At 35.8% G+C, this 22,671-nt stretch overlaps 1 protein-coding gene across 2 annotated transcripts in view; it reads right to left on the reverse strand.

Moving 5' to 3' along the window:
* Positions 1-364: 364 nt before the first annotated feature.
* EPHA3 (EPH receptor A3) overlaps positions 365-22,671 on the reverse strand; it is a 402,493-nt gene continuing 380,186 nt past the window's right edge. Inside the window, exons 14-17 of one of the 2 annotated variants that reach the window (XM_075542443.1) lie at positions 22,260-22,409; positions 20,093-20,286; positions 6,147-6,302; positions 365-3,163 (exon numbers count right to left, since the gene is read on the reverse strand). In XM_075542443.1, coding sequence (XP_075398558.1) covers positions 3,058-3,163; positions 6,147-6,302; positions 20,093-20,286; positions 22,260-22,409 — 606 coding nt within the window. In that variant the 3' untranslated portion in view covers positions 365-3,057. The remainder of the gene's footprint in view (positions 3,164-6,146; positions 6,303-20,092; positions 20,287-22,259; positions 22,410-22,671) is intronic. The other variant, XM_075542442.1, reaches the window with a different exon arrangement.

The following is a 22,671-nucleotide window of genomic DNA, read 5'->3' on the forward strand; positions in this document are numbered from 1 at the left end:
TAATGCAGGATTTTATAACCTAAAGCAATAGTTCCTTGTTGGGAAGATAAAGAAGTTGCATATCAATCTAACTAGGAAGCAGGAAGAACTGAAGAAGATGGAGAGGGAGAGGATAACTGACATCACTTCATCCCCATGGTCGAACTCTAGTCTTTCCGGTCAACAGATTTCTCTTAAGCTAATTCAGTGGGTGAGTTTTGTTATTGTTGGTCCTTATAAATAAGATAGTAATTCAATGCATATATGCACACTCGGAATCAAGAAAACCTTTACTATTGTTTTAACTCATTGATAATAAAATTTAGATTGTGGAATAATGTGAATTACAGAACATAAATACTTTGCCATTACTGGAGGGAGAAAAAACATATTCATTATTGTGCTACTTAAATAAATGTATATTTACATAAGATCTTTAAAAACCTTCAAAGACCACTTCTGTATTCCAATCTGTAAAAAATAGTTTCATTATGTTTATTATAAAAATATAAATGTTTCCACTACAAATCATTTTACATTAGTAAGAGGCCATCTACAATTGCACAACATAAACTTAATGAGTCATGTTTTGAAAATACAAGTCTAAAGTAAATACATACTGGTAATGAGATAACATTTATACATGGCTTAATTGATGCTTAATACTGCATAAACTGGGCAAGTTAACAGCAATAAATAATATACGTATATTAACTTTGAGATACAAAACAGATAATATGGTCCATATTATCATGAAGGACTTGTGATTTTATGTTTATTAGAAACCAATGCAATTCCCGTACAAAGAGATGGCCACGGGTTCTAGTACATCTACTCCACAGTTAAGAGTCATACATTGTTAAGTTTACATATGTACAGGGTAAAAAATTGTAATGTAAATTTGTAAGAGGTCCATACAAAAGTATTGAACAAGGAATAGCAATATATTGTGTATACAACCTCTGCTTATTTTCAAAGAAAAACACAGACAAAATAAATGAAATCAATCCAATCAATCCTTAACTTGACTGATTTTTTTGAAATGTATAGATTTTGCTGAGCATGCTTAGAACCGTGTCTAAAAACAGTGAACACTGGTCTGGGAGAAACTGAGATTCATGCAAGATTCGGATCTCAACCTAACATTCCAGAAAACAAAATGTTTATTTAAAAATAAAACAAAACCCTTTTATCCACTCCATGTAGACTTACAAAACATCTGTAGTTAATTTAATAATCCTGTCATTTAAAGAAATTTATGCTCTTGTACATAACATAGAGAAAACAAGGTGGTTGATTTGACTTTAAAAAACTTTTCCAGAATTTGTGAAATAATCTCATATCTGATTGAGTACGGTTTATACTTTATTACACTAAATTCACAACAGATTAGCAATCGTAAATTGAAAACCGTGATTGTGGGCAGATTTTACTTAGTGTTTTCCTTTTGGTCAGAACATAAACGATGCAAAATTGTTTTATCCATTTTAATCTTGCATCATATGCATTTCCTCTACTTATAAAGTGAACATTAGATCAGCATTTGAAAAGGCTAGATAGAGTCAAAATGTTGCTTCAGAATATATTAGTAGCTATTTCTCCACCAGGTACATCTTTTCCAATATTACTTAGCATGCCCATAATTGGCTTTTATGAAACAGTATGTCAAATATCCTTGGATGAATGCGCTCTCTACTGTCTACAGATTTTTAGTAATTTTCTAAATGATCAGCTATTTTAAAAACTGATAGGCTCAAAAATGAAATGAATGCCAATGGTGATAAGTGTAACCAATGTGGCACAATGATAAGCAGTGTAGCACAACGGAAGACTCTTAGAGATAATGATACCTGATATTGATGTCCCCAAGGTTCCATTGGTTGACCCTAAACCCCAGCGCTGCATGTCAATAGTTCAGTGTCATTGTTCACTATAAACATCTCAGCATATTTACGCAAACATATGGTATCTTATCAAAGCTACACAGCTCATGCTATTTGGCTATGCTGCTAATGAAGCCAGCAGTCCAACTCGGATTCCAATGTACTCCGGTGTAGCTGTTCTCTCATCAGAAAGTCTCATGTGGGTCCTTCGCAAATGGAGGGAGCTGATGGTTCGCTGAGCCTAGGTCGGTCACCTGGTTGAGAACCCTTTGTCTACAAACCAGTGTATTATACTAATTTGGGGGAATACTGGTATATTATAAGTGAAGAGACAAATATGGCTGAGAGAATTCTGAATCTGAGAAATCTGATTAAATTAGAACTAGGGAAACATTTTCATTTTCTTCTGCAGGTACAGATAAGCAGATGATTGAAGATACTGTGAAACAAATGAATAATTCCCGTTTTTAGCTAACCATGTTTCCTATTGCTGACACTTTGAGAGAGCCTTTGGCACTTGGCTATAACAAATCCAAATCAAATCATCAAGGCATAAATATAAAACAATGAACAGAATTCAAAGGAAAATAAATATGTATTTGTTTTTAAAAATTACGACATTTTTACATGATAATACTTAAGGAAGCTAACAATTTTAAAACGTGTAAGACTTCAAACAACTACAAACTTTATCTCTATATACTTTGAACAGATAGAAGAGGATAATACAATGATAAGGTAGTAAATATGGCCAGAGAGTTTGAGGTATAAATTCCTCTATGTTGCCTGTTTGTAAGTTAACAAAGCACCTGCTGCAGGTGTCTTACATGTAGAAAAATATGGCGAGTCTTTTCTTTCGTGACAATTAAAAAACAAATCACCCTTTGTTCCTTCACTTGTTTAACTTTCATGACAGTTTGTGATCAACGACTCTATGCTAGTTCTTCACCATTTTCATTGAAGACTTTGAATTCAATCCATCCTTTAGCAGAAGAAAGCAAATATAAAAGAATATACTCCTACCCGCCCATCCACTAACTGACAGGGGAAAATAAAGAGCTATTCTATCTCATTTTAAGGCATGTGCACTCATATGTGAGTGTCTTATTGGGTTTGGAACTTTTCCCGAGATCACTAGCATCGTCATGTGTGACGCTACGTCGTCCGCGGCCATCTTCCCCTTCCGAGGAGTGCGTTACACCGGAACCGGGCTGTTCTTGGATTGTGTTTCTAGGGCTTTAATGGAACTGATGATCTTCTTTTGTGGCCCAACCACAGTTACACCAACCTTTTTCATGTCACTGTACAAAAGGAGAAAAACCATTTCTGGTGAGAATTACAGCAAAATGGAGATTACATAAGTAGAACATGTTCAACTATTCAGAACTACACAACCATAATTATGATGTTTAAATTGCACCCTCAATAACCCAACGCTGTGTCCTGGTTGGATGGCGCTGACGTGCTGGGCTGCTGCTAAGGGTAGGTGTGAAACTAGTGGCGACTCCACAAGGCAATGATGGGCTTTTACTCCTCCTGTGAAGTGTTAAAGTCTCAGAAACTCACAGGGCAGTTCTACTTTGTCCCAGAGGCTCATTATGAGAAAGCATTGACTTGATAGTGGTGAGTTTGGGGTTGTTGTTTTTTTTTTTGTGGTTATATATGAGACCAAGTCATATGATAATCAAGTTGTCTTGAAGCCTCCATCCCATCTCTGTCAACAACAACACAGGACCAGAAGGATCAACTCATTGGTATTCTGCTCAAATTTAGAACTTTCAATATTGTGATGACTGTAAATTGTTGCTTTAGCGTCTGTGTTTTGGGGAAGTTAGTTACACAGCCGTAAATGATTCGAACAATCACTGTAAAGTGTAGAGTTGACAGATCTTTGTTTCAAAGAAATTCTAAAACTGAGAATTATATATCTCTACTTGTTTTGTTAAATTAAAAGTTGTCCAAACTCAGAAGCCAGCTATTAAAAGAGTGACCAAAAGGACCTTTATTTAGGGAAAATGATTTAGAGAAGCATGCATAATTAATGGACTATTATTGTATCAAATAATTAGGCCATACTTTCATATATGTGGTCTTTACTCAAATATTCCCTTCTCTGTGAACCTTTCCTGACTCTGAGTTTTAATATTGCAAAACCTCCCCGTCCTCATACGTGCGCTTCCGATTCCCCGTTCTGCCTCATATTTCTCCAGGTGTTTTTCACAACGCCACACATGGTCTGTGTTTCAGATTTATTGTCTTTATTCTTTGTGTAAAATCAAACTCAGGGCCATTAGAGTTACCATTATTAACATAGTAGCTGTTTTAAGAAATTATCATGTTTGATATAAGTTATGAGCAGGAGGCACAATGGCACTGCAAATATCCCAAATAACAATATTTTCCATGTAAATTTAAACCAATGAATGTAGATTCGATGTTGTTCCTGGATTGAAGAGGAAGGACAGAAGAAACCAAAGATGTTGGGAGATGAAAATATGGAGATATTAAGATAAAGTTCCCAGTGCTTAAAACCAACTAAAAAGGCCGGCATTTCCATCTTGTTATACAGCCACAGATGGCTTAAACAGCAACAGTAATTAAATGAACATACTCTAACCAGCCTCAAAAATTATCATTCAACACTGACTTGTTGAGACAAATTTATTGCTAACTTGTCAGTATAACAGATGCTGTCAAGGCACATTTTTTAGCAAATCAAATTCTTACTCTATTCATGCGCTTATGATTATATTTAAATTGTGAATCAACAGCTAATCTTATTAAGAGTGTTTTGCCTCATCCAATTCAATATAGTGTTTCATTATCCAAAAATTTGAGTGTAGATATTTATTCTGAATACTATTTGGCAAAACTTTAACTTTGTAAATCCAATAATGGTTTGAAAATGATCAGTATAATATTCTCATTGCTATCCTTCTGTGCTTTAAGGCAGGTGTCTTGTCTATCATAGCTCAGCCAGTTTATATTACTAGAATCAGAATTTAGAAAACAATATTTAAACACCTTGGTATATTATTGGATTATATCAGAAAAACTATTACAAATCTCAAAACAAATTGAGTATTGGGTCAGAAGTCTACTCAATAAACTTTACATTCTACTTCAAACAAGAATGGCAACATATGTTAAAACTAGGAGGAGTTTGGTTTTTAAGAACAGATTCTCCTCCCCAATAGTAATAAACCTGTCATGTAGGTCCCTTTTAGCTAAACTGGATTGTTATTATACTGTTATTCCATAAATTAAACTCTACTCTCCTTTATGAGGAATTTCAATTCCTATTAATCTTGCTATATCCTACATGCCTTTTTGACATCTTATCTGGTGTTTTTCTCATGCTGTTTTTCTTGAAATGAGTGATAATAAGGCCTAGATTAATATTTAAGTAGGCACATGCAAATTTGGGGAGGACAAGAGTTTGGGGGAACTAAAAAGTTTACTTAAAGGACAAAAGATCCGAGATGGAAGGACCCCAACACAAAGGCAGGCACGGTTTCCAAACAGATGCATTGCAATAAGCTGTACAATTTATTTATGTATCTTCTGAGCACAAATCTTTTTTCATCTGGGAAGTCCTTGGTCTTACCTTCAAGGAAATGACATGCAAATCAATTTCATATTGTAAGGGCAATCATTTTCAGACAATGGCAAATACATATCTACTGTGGAGGTGCTAACTATGAATGGGGCTGGCACATCAGGATCATCCTCCTGGAAGTTTGGAATTAAGAGTTAGACTCCAGTCACTTTAATGGTGCTATGGGGCCATATGGCTATGCGTTGAAGATGCCAGCTTTAGCTATGTCTCTGAGAAGATAGTAAGGTCATTATGCAGGAAAATCAAAAGTGATGTAGTCACAAGAAACAAGTGATGTGGAGTGACTCGCATCCACAGGGAGATCTGGATTGTGGTTTCTCTTCACTGTCTAAGTCAGAGTTGTAGTTCCTGGTGAATAGAGAACATGCCAGTCAATCATCATCAGTCTTCCTTTTCTAGTAGTGTTTTTAATTAGTGTCTTGGATCTGTGGGTGTAGTTATCTACTGGTCTGTCTGAAGAAGGACGTAGAGTCAATGAGGAAGAATATACATCAAGATACAAGAATAGTATTTCCGCAGGAAACCCAGAGTCAAGTTTGATGGCCAGAGGGGACTATAAATACCTTGGGCTTGTAATTAAAAAGTTTGTAACACATTAAGAGAGGTGCATGTATTTACTAGAAGATTTAAAATTCTTAAACAAACAAACAAACACATTTTCTTACTCTGTGGAAATCTTGGCTATGGTGTCACAAGAACTGTACTCCACGCCTGTGAAGATGTCTTTGCACTGAGCTGTCCTGACACCATTAAGCCAGTCACCCGTAGTCCGGAAGGTAGTGATGTCCACATTGCTTTGGTCCAGAAGAAGGTTTGATGGCCTGCAAGGAAAAAGAATGCCAGCAGGACAGAGATAAGCAGTCAATAGCGGTGCTGTGTGTCACCATTTGACACCGACATCAGCAGGGCCTTCCAGACTGCAGATGGTGTTCCTGTGGAAAGCCACGCAGCTTTCAACTCTTCCAGCTGCCAGCTTGCAGGAATACTGTGTAACCGGGTTGTCTCAGGGCGCCACGTCTCCACTCACAACCGCTACGTAAAATCATCGAAGCTTTGCCAGGGAAAGGCATTACCATGATTTAATTTATATAACCACTCTCACAGGTGGGGGTAGTTTAGAATACACGTAGAGCAGGCATGACACATTGATACTTTGTTGTGTGTCTTGGTGAAGAATTCATTTTCCAAAATGGAGTTCTCTGAGTGGATGATCTCTTGTAATATTGAGCAGGTGGTTGTCTGAAAGTTGTTTTCCATAAACTAGACTATATATTATAATCTAGATGATATATTATAATTTAGATTATATTATTATATAGTATATAATAAGACTATAATCTATAGTCTGGATTATTATAATATCTATTGTACATTATAACATATAGCAGGATATAATGCCAGCAGAGGTTTAAATAATGTCAAAATACCATTTACAAAGTTAATATAAAAAGGGATGCTGTCATTGTCATAGTGTTAGAGGTGTCATCAAGTGGACGCCAGTGCATTGTCAGCCCATGTACAATCGAATGGGACACCGCCTGGTCCTGAGCTGTGGCTTCAATACAATACATGCATACATCATACATACACACACCTACATAGACACCTAGAGAGACAGATGTCAGTAAAAACCCCAAATCAGACTCATTACCATCAAGTTGATTCTGACATAAGAATCCAGATAGGACAGGGTAGAACTGCCCCACGGGGTTTCCAAGGGTGTAATCTTTAGTGAGGAAGATTGCTGTCTTTTTCCCCCAGAGCACATGATAGGCCCAAACCACTGAGCAGTAGGTACCAGCTCCACACTTAACTCTGTACCACCATGGCTCCCTTAGAGATAGTGTACTGTATAGATGTTGTTCTATATTGACCAGCATTAAAAAGAAAGACTGTTTGGGTTGTTTGAAAACCTAGTAGTTAACAGAATCTGTCCATTTAAAAGAACAGATAGAATGTAAATTAAGTTGAAGCTGCTTTTATGTCTGTGAAGGGTCTAAAGAAGTAGTTTGGGGGATATATATTTTCACCTTTTCAAAATGCAATTGTTCAAGAACCAGCTGCTTCTTGGGAGAAATATGAGGTTTTCTAATTCTGTAAAGATTTACAGTCTCAGAAACCCATGAGGTCAGTGCCACTATGTCCCCTAGAGCCACAGGAGTTGGAATCACAGCACTGGCAGTGAGTTTTTATTTAGCTTTTTAATTGCCTGTTGGCTGAAAGAACTGGGACCCAACACTATATGGCTCTTTGGCAGTTCTCTTTTCATTTATCTCAAAGTTATGCATAAAATGCATACATTCTTGTTTTCAGACAAATAATAATATACTAATAGCGATTGCACTGAATATTTATGAGCATTGAAAACGGACCATAAAACAGACAAAATATATTTCACAGATATTAAGGGCCTTTGTCTCCACAGTCATTAGTCCCAGGGGAAGGGAAAAAGCACAATTAAGTGTGGGACATTACTAACCAAAATGTTGGCAATAATAACCCACCAAAAAGTCACTTGGAAGAAAGGTCTAGAGATCTCTTTTGAAAATCCTTGAAACCCATATGATGTGCCCCTCTACGTTGCATACATGAGCTCATGTATCCAAAGACACTCAAAGGTGACTTAACCTCACATTAGGTAAACACTGATTCACCCCTTTAATAGAAGTGAAAGGAAAAACTAAAAGAGCTTACATTGCAATGAAAATCCTTCAGCCCAGAGGCAGAGTTGGGATTCACCAAATCAACAGCAAACCTATTGTCTTGAAGTCATTTTGACTTAAGGTTACCCATTGTGATACAGAACAGAACTGCTTCCTCGGGTTTCTTAACAAGAATTGTTATACAGCCAAATCATCAGGTCTTTATTCTACAGTGGGTTCAGATCACCAAACTTTAGGCTAGCCATCACAGATCAGAATCTCACAGGGGACGTTCTAGCCTGTCTTATAGGGTCATTCTGATTTGGCATGACTCAATGGCAGGGCTTGAATGAGTGAAGCATAAACTGTTCCACCCAGAAATTAAATGAAACATTATTTATACCACAGCCCACCTTTTTTACTACGATACTATCTAGGTGAAACTTTCCTCATACTGAACTTTCTTGATTTTCTCTTAAGCTGTTTTTGACCTATGATATTTGTGACCCTTTGGTATTTGAAAGTTAAGAATACATGTGACCTCCGCCCTGGGGGACGGACAACAGAAAAGGGGGTGAAGGGAGATGCCAGATAGTGCAAGATATGACAAAATAATAATCTATAAATTACCAAGGGCTCATGAGGGAGGGGAGAGCGGGGAGGGAGGGGAAAAAAAAAAGAGGACCTGATGCAAAGGGCTTACGTGGAGAGCAAATGCTTTGAAAATGATTAGGGCAAAGAATATACAGATGTGCTTTATACAATTGATGTATGTATATGTATGGATTGTGATAGAGTTGTATGAGCCCCTAATAAAATGTTTTTAAAAATTAAAAAAAAGAACTATAGTAATTAAGTGATTAGATACTGGAGCCATAAGGTCTGGGCTGAATCCTGGATCTATCATTATCAATTTTTTAAATTATTAGTAAGACACTGTTGTATGTTTACTTCCTTTTTTGGGCTACTTATATATATATTATGCTGATCATTTTATTGGGAGCTCTTACAGATATTATAACAATCTATAATTCAGTTATACTAAGCATAATTTTGCAATTGCTATCATCATCAGTTTCAGAATATTTTCTTTCTTCTTTAACTCTTTGATATCATCTCCCCTTTACTCCTCCCTCTCCCACAGCTTACCCCCAGGAACCCTTATTACTATATTATTATTAATTTTATTTTACATGTTTTACACCATTCACCTGCAATTCAGTTATCTGTTCCCCTAGAGTGGGGCTATGCAGTCATTATTGCTGTGTTTCCTTCTTATGAGCTGTCATTCATAATCTTGCATGTTTTGTGATAGGATTTAATTTGCCCTGGCTTTTGAAACTTTTCAGAATTTAAAAATCCATTACCATTAGGTGCTTTTAAACTCAGAACCTCATGTTGCCAAATACACTTAAATTGACTGAGTTGCCAAAATGATGTTCATGATTTCAAGAACTTAAATGTGAGATTCAGAATTGTCATAGGGACACACAACAAATGAAAAATGGTGAAATACATTTCAGAAACCCACGTGACAATGAGCTCGCATCAACAGGACTGCTAGAAAAGGCCTGGGGCTAAAGCAGGCTAAACCACCCAGATTGCATCGGGCTTTATGAACGTAGAACAGCCATTGGTTATCTTCTAAGATACATGTGAAAAGCTCATTTTCTAAATGAGGATGTCATCCATGTGGCAGCTCTCGACACATTTTATTTAGAATGTGTTCCTACTGCTGCTGTGGTCTCTTCAGTTCACTTTCTGACATACTGCAGCCATAGTTAAATGTGGGTTGAAGGTTGGTTAATTCCTGAGAATTTTGTACTCTGCCCCAGAATTGCATGTTGCTTTTAGGAGCATCTAAGAAAAAAATGTGTATTGGCATTTTCCTAGCTTTTGATGATGATAGGTTAAATTTACTTTATGACAACGATAAAAAATTAACGCAGTTTTAATGCTTTAATTTTTCCTGCCTCTATTTTCATCATCTGTGAAAGATAAAGACCAATCATTAATGTTCTCCTTACCATGGTCATTTGCGAAGTGAGGGCAAGGTGAGGTTAGAGGACTTGCGAACAGAGGTTATTTTTCAAACTTCTTTTCACTAGACCACTTAGCTCCCCTTTAATTCAGGTTTATGGACTACAAAACAATACTGTGAAATTTCAGAATGTACATATTGTATATATACTATTGTATAATTTTACTAACTTTGAAGTTATCTTAAAAAATAGAGTGAGAAAGAAAAAGGAAGCAAGCAGTCAATTTATCAACTATTTTCTTTTCTTTAGATAATCGAGACAAGTTCAAAATTTCATATAGTATTTTATAAATTAGATACTTTTAAGAATAAAAAATATTTTCTGTCATTCTTTAAGTTACTCAGAATTTTAAAACTACAAATTATTTCAAAGCTTAAAGTTTCTTTATTTTATGTTTTTTTTTAAGAGATTTGAGGAATTACACAATTGCTCCATAATTCTGGGAGAAAAGCTAAGGCTTTCTCCTCCTCTACAGGGCTACATTCTCTCAGAAACGCAAGGAGATCTACTCTCTTTCGGAGGGTCGTGACGAAGCTACTCAAGTGCAATGAGTTGTGAGTGCACAATTCAGATTCCAACGTTTATACCATCTCCCTGAATTGTTGAGCACAGTCATCATGGGCGAAAGACAGCATTTGTCACCAGTGAGCATTAGGTGGGAAAATCATTGCACCAATAAAAAATGAATAAAAATAGTATCAAATCATGTCTGAAAAGAACATATAAGAAAAAGAAGTAAAACTAACAAGAGGCGAGTTTGTCCTTAAATGTTCTGAAGGCACATGCACATGGACACACACACACACACACACACACACATGCTCACACACCACAACTTGGATGTCTACAGTAGCTATTGTCTAGCACCTAAAGCCAACATTTTGTCCCCTGAATAGCAATACTTTTCAGATTTATGGGCTTGTGGGTAGGAAGGATCAAACCCCAGGGTATTTATTCAGAATGTTTATGGAGTGTGCCTAATAGCAAAATGTATAGTTCTTTTCGTCTCAATTCAAAATGGCTTGTATTTTTTAACTGAACATTAAAGGCATATTCAAAAAGAATTTAGAGAAAATTAGTATAAGCAAATTGAAATAGAACAGGACATATGGATTAAGGATTAGAATGACCCCAACTGAGCCTTTATGTTTATTATGTAGATCAAAGTACAACCAAGACCAAAAAAAAAAAAAAAGACCTAAATTTAATGTCAGTGACCTCAGTATAACCAGTCCTGCAAAGTATCATTTTTCCACTTCCAGGATTTCTTTAGGGATTTCAAATAAAAATTGGTTCCCTTGCTCCTCGGAGAGGACATCTGGAGAGTTTATCAATGGATAGGAATTTGTCTCTCACTGTGAAGAGCCTGTGAAGTCTCTTCATGCGCACCAAGGGGATCTGGGCTTTCTGAGCAGTTGCAGGCACTGGCAGTGTTTTGTAGACCTGGCCCCAGACATCAGGTCTGAAGGGGGAATTTATAGGTTGGGTGATGTGCACTGTGAACTCACACTTTTACTAGACAAATTAGATAGGTTTCAATCCATGCAGCTGTAAACGATGTCCAGCAGAGTTCCACCTGATCTTTTACAGCTTTTCATAAATCAGGACCTACTGGCCGCAGACCGCAGTCATTAAAAAGAAATCATGGAAATTGCATGTTTGCTCAGGGGAAGCAAAGAAATAACTTTCTTCTCTTTCTCTCTCCTTCCTTGTATTCAAGTTTTTGAAATATTCCTTTGGATGCTTTAAAGGGGTGCATGCATATCCTTACCGCATCAACTCTATTTTAAATGTAAGTGGGAGTCATACAAATTAGACCTTGTTTTAGTAAATAAAAACCATTTCCACCAAGCCAATTCAAATTCATAGCCAATCTATGTAGGAAACCATGTCAATAAACAGGGCAGGTTCCCAGGATAGCTTCTATACTGGTATATATTTCCATTACTAGCATTCTGAATCTCTAGCAGTATACGATTAGTAGTTATATTTTTTAGACTTTATTTTCTTTATCAAATGAGTTTATATCCCATATATCAAAAGTAGTGTTCAAACTACATTTTAGGATGAATATGTATATGGCTATTGAGTTTAGAAATATATGTCAATAGTGCTCAAGATTTTGTCTTATATATATTTTTCATTTTGAAATTTAATAAGTTAAAGTGTTGAAATGTTTCAGGGACTATATAATTGTAGTGTATTTACATAAAATAGTAACATTGTTGAAATACTTTTTAAAGAGTACTTTCCTAAAGTTAAATTATTAATTTTTAAACTTCTATAATTATCTAGGGAGAGTAATATATTTTTATACCTTGTAAATTTGTTTTTAATTATTTTTATTTTGGATATGTTCTTTCATTATATTTCAGAGAGAAATAGTTACTATTTTCTTCATTTTTTATCTTCTTAAATATGAATTTGTGTGACCTAGATCTTTTTATCCCTAAAAATAAATGTAACATGTCATCAGTAACTAAACAATAAATTTGTGCCCAGTAACATATATATCTATATCTATATTTGAATATATTCTTATATATGTTCTTCCAAATAGGAGACTGGAACATAAAGATACATTGTCATTATACTTAATTTAATTATCTCTTTGCATTAAGAACCCAAATCATTATAGTAACAGATATTAAATGTAGTTTAATTCTTCCCACTGGTAAATTTAGCAATGCTGAACTTTAAGGGGAAAAATATTCATGAACATGGGTATTTGACATGTTTGATTTTCTGTGAAATTCAGAATAAGAATTTCAAATTATATTTGAATTCCAAAGTATATTTGGAATATTAGCAGGTAGTATTTTGGTTACCATCTTAATCTTAAAAGACATGTTTCAAAAGAAAAATTGGTATCAAAAAACAATTACCACTATGCACCTTAAGCTATCAGGTTTTTTGTTTTTAATCTCAGGCTTTTTTAGTGTGTTGTTAACAGGGGAAAGGAAATAACAGTATTACTTATTCTTGCTTTTCTTTAACCTGTAAGCTAATAAAAATTCTCTAAGTAATTGATTCAATAAAACAATATATTCAAAAGCATTTCTATTAAATTATTTAAGCATAATTGAATCTTAAGAATCTCATTCTAATAGATTGAGTAAATCCATCAATTTGTAATAGTATTGAAGGATCTGATTATCTGGATTATACATAAAAATTAAAGAACAGATCATTTCATTATATAATTCTAAAGAATTATCCAAATGTTAAAAGGATAATTTACTGACTGAACATAAAGGAATTATATTGTTTACGCTATGATGAATATTTTTAATTTATATTCATTCAAATGAATATGCTAAATACATTCATTTAAATCCAGATAGTATTATATTATAAAGATCATATTTGATGATATTTTCTTCTAATAAATATATTTTACTTATTACTCATTTGTATAACAAAATCGTGTTCTGTGCAAAGAAAATATCTATAATAAATGATCACTGTGAGATTATTTTCTAATTAATTTTAGAGAAGTTTTCCTCTTGGAAACCTTTTGAAAGATGTTTATCTTTTGAGAAAGGTCTTTTAGAAAGGGTGGTCCTTTATTTTTGCTCTTCTCTCCTTGGGATTAAGGAGCCCTGGGCATTTATTGGCTTAGCATTGGGCTACGCCTCTCATGGTCAGCAGATGGAAACCCTAGACCTTCCTTTAGCCCATGAAAAGTTACTGTCCCAGAAATCTACAGGGGAAGTTCTGTCCTGTGTTATAGGGTGTCTATGAGTTAGAACTGTCTCAATGTAAGTGAGTTGTTCAGATTTACCCTGGTGATCGGATTATCCTATCTCTTTTATTTTCTGAACATCAAATTTACTCATTTCTCACTGCTTCTTCCGTTTCAGCTTACACTTAAACACTATTCTGAAAACGTCACATTTCATCTATCACTCAAAGACAATCAAAACAGTTCTCTAAAAAAACCCACAAATCCTCAATTGTTCACTGAAAACTATTTTTCTCTTTTCTTTATGTTCTGCTAATTTTGATAATATAATTTATTTTACCAATGAAAAATTATTTTACCTATGGTTTTCTGCATGTTGCAAATGTCATTGTCCTCTTGATCATTATTTCTATTTCCACTTACGGTATCTCATGATTCTACTCTGTAATTGCCACTACTCAGCAAGACAAGACTTTTTCTCTAGGTGTGACCATGTGAAGTGGGTTAACTGCTCTAATATAGACTGGCAGTATATGGAAGCTACCTCACTTCTCCTGCTCAGTCTGGATCCAGCATCTGGTCCTTTAACTTCCTGCTATATTGCCTGCTGAGCCCAAGAACCAGCAGGCAAATTTGGATTCATGCCTCTGTTCTTGAATCCATTCTGCTCTGCATCCTCTGGTCTTCCTACGTCACCTTCCTGCTTCATGTCCATAGGCCCCAACATGTAAAAGAGCCAGGAAACCATTCAGCTTCCATTTTACTAACAGATTTGGACCAGACTGGAGTTACCCACTTCTAGAACTGTGTGGGCCATGTCTTACACGGACCTCCTTTTAGCTACATACACATACAAGAACCACCGGTTTTGCTTTTCTAGAGAAGCTAGTCCAGGACACTTATCTTCCAAAGTCATGTCTCCAATTAAAATATTCCGTAATACCAAAGATGAAGAGGAAGTCATCTCTATCCATTCTTCCTAAAGCGTGTGGGTCTGTGGCATGGATACTTTGCTAATGATCTTAACAGACACGTGTCCCTGCATGAGCAGAGATTCATTGAGTTTCCACTATCAAGCCGACAGTGATACTGCAAGACGAACCTGGCATCTCATCTAATATAGCTGAGTTTACTGTGGAACTTTTGTTTACACAGAAAACACTCACGAGAATTAAAATTGTTCTGAACAAGAGGATGGTGCTATGTAAAAGAACAAAGGAATTGATATTAAAAAGGGGGTTCGATATAATTACTTAATGAATCCATAGATGTAAGAAGCTCCCTGAAGGAAGATGGGGCACTGTCCAGTGATTAGTGACCATGTGAGTCTAAGGCAAAAGTAAATGCTGCCATCTTTGTATCTTAGAATGCTATGGCTTCTGAATAAACTGTGAGCTAGCTATTACGGTTAGAGTATTGTTCATGTGGGTGCTATAGGTTGAGATGCTGAAATACATTTCCAGTTTCACTTTTCTACAAAACAGCTGTGCAAATAAATCCTTATCACTTCCAAGATGCTTTTCCATTCCTTAAGGCATTCTCTGTGTATTTTAAAAATTCCAAAGGAGTCAAGATGGTCTCTGTAGTCTTCAGTCCTTTGGCTTCTCTTTGCCTTTCAAGATTCATGGCAGAGACTTTCTTTTTACTGGTATTTTTCTGACACTTCCTAGATCCCTCCCAGTGTCTTCTTGTCTCAGGCTGTTTCTTTTTTCCCATGCCAATCATATTTCTTTTCCTGAGGATTGTTGATCATTTTAGTCCTTTGCTTGAAATCATGACTAAATGGTCACCTCCACAGAGAACTTAGTCCCAACCACCTTTTGATGGCCGGCTACAACCATTTAATTGTTTCTTCCCTACAATGTGTACCTCTCTATGGTTTACTGTACCTTTCCTTAGGTGGTCCCAATGGCTAAGTTATTCAGTTGCAAACTGAAAATGTGGAGATGGGAGTCTACCCAGCAGTACCTAGGAAGAAATTCCTGGCAATGTATTTTAAAGAAAATGAACCATCAAAACCCCTATGAATCACAGGTCTCCTGTAACACACATTGGATCACCTGCGTTACATTTAATGTAGTGACAACCAATTATGTCTTGTTTTTGTTTTTTTAGCACAAGCTTCGGGAATTTTGGGAATTATTGGTCTTCACTTACCTGCAGAGTGCCTAGACTAATAGATGGGTATTACATCGTAATTGAATGAATGAATGAATGGATACTTGGAAAAATGATATTAGAGAGAGTCAAGGCATATTCAGTCATCAAAAGGAGACTGGATTGTCACCCGAAGTACAATAGGACTTCAAATATTATTTTCACTAAAGAATAGCAATCATTTTATATGTGTTTTAATAGGCAAATTTGAAGGCCATGTGAAGAAATGAGATGAGTGTTCGTGGGGGGAAAGTTAGGAGGTTATTGCACTGGTTCAGTAAGAAGAGACACCTCCAGAGTTGAAAGCAGACAGAGATGGATGGCAGTGATCAGTGATCATCTGAAACAATGTGGGGAGGGCATGAAAAAAAATTGTTCTAATTCTTGCTGGGGTGAATAAGCAGGTGTTGAAGTTTGTAATTAAGATAAAAAGGGAAGGGAAGTACAAAGTCAGTGGGGAAAATTAGATGATTAGATTATCTTGATCTGCTCACTTTGAGCAATGGTGGCACTGTGGTTACTCTGTGGGTTGCTAATTACAAGGTCAGAAGTTTGAAATCACCGGCGGACCTGAGAGAGGAAAGCAGGGGTTCCTACCTCTGTGAAGAGTTTCAGTCTTGGAAAATCACAGTGGCAGTTCTACCCCATCCTATAGGGCCAGTGTGAGTCAGAATTGACTCAGTGGCAGTAATTTTGGAATTTGTGGTTGTTACTTTGATAAGTTTGGCTGTGAATGGTGTTAGCAAAGCTGGAGGCAGTTGGCAGCAATGCGGGTCCAGCAAAGCTGTTATTGACAAGCATTGCCTCCTCACCACCCCAATGACCTGTCGATCAACCACCTCATGTTCTCATCCTAGGGCCAAATCCCATTCTCCTTCCCTACATATTCTGAATCAGTGACTGGGTCAGATGATTCATCTCCAGAAGACAAAAATTGAGACACAATATCAAAGAAACAAAAAGCATATGTTCATGCTAACGGAAATGAACTTGAAGAGAGAAAGAGTGACAATGTAGGAGTGAAGAAAGGGTGGAAGAGGGAAACTGAGAAAAGAAAAAAATTGATAAGACAGGAAATAATGGGTCCAAGACATACATGCACACAAAGGGATTTCATTTGGAAAGAAGAGAGACGATTTCTCTCATAACCAGAGTAAAGAGGAAAAAAAATATATACAGGTTAGAGTAAATTTTCTGATTTGCAACTGGAAATTTTCATCTAGTGATTTCTATCCTCTCAATTAACATGTGTCAAAAGCATTAGTCAAATGTTCAAGTGATAAGAATATGAGTTTAATTAATCACCAAATAGAATGGTATAATTCCCTTCAAAGAGGAAAAGCAAGTTTTCTAAAGATAAAAAAATTCCAAAAACTTTCTAGACATTGTTGTCTGGCAACTTGGTGTTGATTATTTTAAGATTATAAGGACATAATCTGTTCATTCTATATAAAACATTTATGTTAATAAAAGAAAATGTGATTTGAAAATATGTATACCTTGTGACAAAACCCATGACCCTTTTGGAAAGAGAGTCAATATTTTCCCTAACATGGCATATTTTATTACAAAATACAAGTCTTTATGCTCAAATATTAAAACTAGTTAGTAGGATAGAATATTATGTTTTAATAAGAATGAAACTTTAGAATTAATAAAATATGTTAATATGAAAATGCTGTGACATAACCAGATACGAAGACTATTTTCTTCTACAAAATGAGTGAAATATCGTTAGGTCCTATTCCGTGAGTTATGGCTTGAGCGTATTTTTTATGACATGGAAAGAGTGGAAGGGGTGTTTCCTTTGCTGTGATGGCGATGGAGCACAGATCAAAGCCATGTTTTAGGCTCCAAACGAGGACCGTATGGCCCCGAGAAGGACAGCTTTATAATCTTGCTGGTTGTTAAGCTGCCAGGTGGCTTTACAGAGGAATCTGGGTCCCTTCTCTTTGAAAAGAAGGACCCAGATTTAAGCTCATCTGATAAATTATCAGGACGTAATCCTCATTTGAGGATCCATCACTAAAATTCATCCTAGTGACTTCCCCAAGATTATTTCTAATAAATAATTTTTGTTACTCATACAATTTATCTTTTACCCTTCCTTCTCTTTAAAAGTCATACCTATTGATGCTTATAAAGAAAAATAGCATATTTGAAAAACATAAGGCAGCTCCTTCCCAGATACCATCTTTATGTAGTATTTATACATATCACTTAATACTATAGATTTTTGTGCAAATTAAAACGAGTTATTTTTCTATGGTGCTGAAATAGTTCTTAATTTATAAATGCATAGATTCATTGGGACCAAAAATATATCTCTCATTTTTGAGATTCATCCAACATTCACTTACATACAGATATAAACATGCATCTACAGAAACTCATGCACTTAGAGTACAATGTTTTAAAAATATTAGTCATATAAACAAAAGATTTTTAGGTTATATTTATAGTTGGTTGTTATTTAGTATGGATTCTAGCTAATCTAATTTTCTAAAATTTTAGCTAAATATTAAGTCAAAATAATAAAAGTATAGCCTGAAATCACAGAATATAAAATAGCCAAGAGCTATATAAAATCATTAAACTCTACATATGACAAAATAATAGTATGTTACAATTATCATAAATCAGAAAGCAAATGTTTTTCTCAGCCTAGAATGCTAAGAAATATTCATTCATTAAATACGTTTTGAGAAGGCTGAAATGAAGTTATAAGTTTCTCTTTAAATCTTATTCTGAAGCATAATAAATTTTTTCTCTTCACATATACCCACAGTCACCCACTGACTGACATTTAAATAAGTAAAATAAGATGAAAAGTAAGGGATTTAGTATGCATTAAAAAAAGCAACTTTAGCTCCTACGTTTCCCAGCAAGGAAAACAACAGGGAAGGGTGATTTACATGATATAAAAATGGAAAAATATTTCTTGAAACAACTGTTTAAGGAAAAAAACCCCACACAAGGATGAAATAGGCCTCAAGTTATTGTAACGGACAGACCTCGACTCCACCTGAGGATATCATAGGTTCACTCATCCCCAAGTTATTGAGTGAGTGGTCACGAAGCTAAGAGCTGCTAGCTATAAGGAGAAATGTTTTTGTTTTAAAGAGGAGAGGAGAGAAAGAAAGGAAACCAAGTGTACTGGCTAATTGGCAAAATTTGGGAATAATTAAAAAGCCTCTAGCCCAGCATATCTTCAAACTAAAACCTGTTTTTCTCCCATGTGCTCAATGAGAATGTAAATCATTAAACAGGGCAGCTGTGCCTTATTTTTCCCCAAGAAACTCCAAATACATTAACCCTTCTTATAAGACCCCTGCCAAAATTAACCCCTCCTTCCCTATTTCTCCCATTGCAGCACTCTCTAGCCCACTGTGAGAAACCTCGTTCATGAACCACCGAGAGAACTGGGGATTCCCAAGTAGGAGGACGCTAGGTACAGTTGAGTGGTTAGTTGACATTCTGCATCACTCTGTGCCTTTATGTCCTGACATCTGTGTGACTGGAGGGACACAGGCCTTATTTTGTCCTCCAAAATAGCTAAGACAACAATTGGTACACAGTATGGATTAAAAATATATATTTGTTTAATTAAGTGGGGAAATGGAATGCGGCTGGGCAGCAAAGGATTAGGAAGTTTTGCTATTGTTATTTGGAGCTTTATTTTAAATGATGAATAAATCAAGATTTCACTGGGATTCCCAAATTCCTGGCATTGCTTCTTTATTTCTTTTTTTTTAAATAATGGAGACTAAAAAATAGAAAGAAATAATATGTGGCTACAGCTCTTTTAAAAAAAAACCTTTCTTACAAAAACATGCCACCTTTAGATGGGACAAAGGTTTTAAAAATCTCAAGATTACATCATTGCCATTAAATTGCTTAAGAATTCTGCTTAGAGAGGGAAAAATCAAACCATCAAACAAAAGAAAAGCACACCTCTTCGTTCTTAAGGAAAGCAAAAGTCAAGGACTGCCATCGGAAGTGTGGATGAACGAAAACTCACACTCTGTAGAGAGCAAATGTATTGGATTCAGAGTGTGTGCAGGATGCAGAATTGAATGTGTCACCTTGCTGCTGCACTCGTGATGATCTTCAGACTGCTGGGGTTCCGGATAAGCTTGTCCAGAATGCTGACAATCTGCTCAAACTTGGGCCTGTTGTTCCTGTCTTTCTGCCAGCAGTCCAACATCAGTTGATACAAGGCAGCTGGGCAGTCCATGGGGGGTGGCAGACGGTAGCCCTCATCCACGGCTTTAATTACCTGTGTGAGAAGCAAAGTTTCTGGAAACTTAAGAGATAAGGTTTATTTTACTTTTCCATTGTCAACATGCTACTATAGCTCTTGTAAAGTTTTTATAAAAGCAATTTCACATGAAAGTTGCCAAATCAGATAACAGCTTGTCAAATGGATAAACAATTGATTCTCAACATGCTCTACAGAGAAGATCAAGAGAAAGAAAGGGGATTTAGGAAAGAAAAGCTCATAAAGATCCTTTCCAGGTTGAAATAAGAAGAAATGTTCAGAGCGATATGAAATTCAATATGATGAACACACACACACCATTATCTACTTATATATAGCCCTGTGGAAATGGACATTATTAATGCAAAGAAAATGAATATACAGATTTCCTTTATATCACAGTTCAAAGGATACCTTCTGAATCCTGGTGAGTTCCTTTTATAAATTCTAAATGTGTTATACTATTAACTAGTATGTCAATTCACTAGTATTTTTAAATCATATAAAGCAGTGGTTCTAAAACTCTTTTTAATCTCATAATCATCTGGAAAGTTGGTTGTGGTCATTATACTCTCACTCCCCAAATTTCTAATTTCATAGTTCTAAAACTGGACCCCAAGCCTTGTCAACTTGAGGGTATCAAGAGTGGAGTAGGAGAGTCTAGCCTGTCAATCAGGTCATAGCCTCATGATGCCTCCTTGTGGGCGTGGCCTTCTCATGAGGATTCTGGGAAGTTCCTCTCTCTGCCTCAGTTTCCTATTGCTAAGTCATGTGGAGACTTGCTGAGACCTGCAAGGACCCCCAAGCTCCCTCTGCTTCACCTTCATGTTGAGGAGCCATGCTCAGAGAATGGGAGGAGCCATGTGGAGACCTCTACCCACGCTGAGATGCTTCCATTGTCAGTGGATCCAGAGAGACTTCCACCCATTGGCCTGTGATCTTGCTACATTTGGCATCATTGCAAGTGGCAACATGAGTCTGAAGAGGAATTTATGGACTAGCATAGGACATATGTTCTAATATCAGACATGAGGACTTGATCTGGACTGGGCTGGGATGTTTTCTCGATCTATAATTGCTCTTTGATATGAAGTTCTCTCTTACACAAAAATGAATGTCTCTGGATTTGTTTCTCTAGTATATATAGAAAGGTTTGGATATGAAGCAGTATAAAAGAAATATAATTTTTCTCGGTATTACTAATACAGATTTACTTTTAAAAGAACTGAGAAAATTTCATATCTCCATAAGCCCTAAGTGGCTTTATTATTTGTGGGTAAAATATCCCAGAAAGCCTCTCATTTCCACTTTGTATCTTGAAGTCACACTCAGATTCTGGCTAAGCATAAATACAACTCCTTGAATGCTGAATCACATGACAACAGTAGAGAGTTCCTTTGTTAATATTCATTAACAAAACATGACTTATCAGTACAAAAACAATTTGGGAAAAACCGTATCATAATTATGATAGCGATTGAAAGATTATATACTTCTATCCGAATACCTCAGTTTGTACGGCCAAGTGCATGTGTGCGTTTGATACATTAAAGGAAACAACGTGATAGAGAATAATTTAATTTTTCTGACTTTGGGATATATATCTAAGTAAATAAAATCTTGACATAGATGCATTAATTGTAACTACAAAGAATGGCAGACATCTTGTATATCTTGTTAATGTTACATACAAATAGTTTTGCAGCAAAAATCCAGGAAATAATCCCTGTACCTATTAGTTATTAAATTTGGCATTTATCTAATTATATCCTGATTACAGATGCTTTCTGTTTGCAAGAGTGATAACCCCCTGCTTCAGGGACAAAGATAAAGTTAGAAAAGCAGTTCATTTAACATCTTTGCCACACTTGGAAACAGTTTTCCCATTTCAATGTCATAAACCGGAGGCACCTGGGTTCATTATGCTCCGCTTCCTTGCACAGCTTGATCAGTTAATCTGAGCCCATAACTCATTGACAACGAATACTTACATCCTGATTGGACATCTCCCAGTATGGTCTTTCTCCATACGACATCACCTCCCAGAGAACAATTCCATAACTCCAAACATCGCTTGCTGACGTGAATTTGCGGTAGGCTATAGCTTCTGGGGATGTCCACCGGATTGGTATCTTACCCCCCTTTGAATAAGAATTCATAAAAACATACATGAGCAATGCATAAAACATATCCACGACAACATCAAAATCTGATGAAATTTGTTTTGTTCTGAAACAAAACATGGACTTCCACTTAAATATATCAATACTCTTCTATCTTAATTCTTAACAGGAAATATTAGTGGTATAGTACTGATAGCACTATTTGCTTCTAAAATTATGAGGATTTTTGAAGTCATAAAAGAAACAAGGCTTAAGAACCACTAACGTAGGTTATTATTGT

The sequence above is a fragment of the Tenrec ecaudatus genome, chromosome 2, assembly GCF_050624435.1.
Source record: "Tenrec ecaudatus isolate mTenEca1 chromosome 2, mTenEca1.hap1, whole genome shotgun sequence".
NCBI classification, from domain to species: Eukaryota; Metazoa; Chordata; class Mammalia; order Afrosoricida; family Tenrecidae; genus Tenrec; species Tenrec ecaudatus.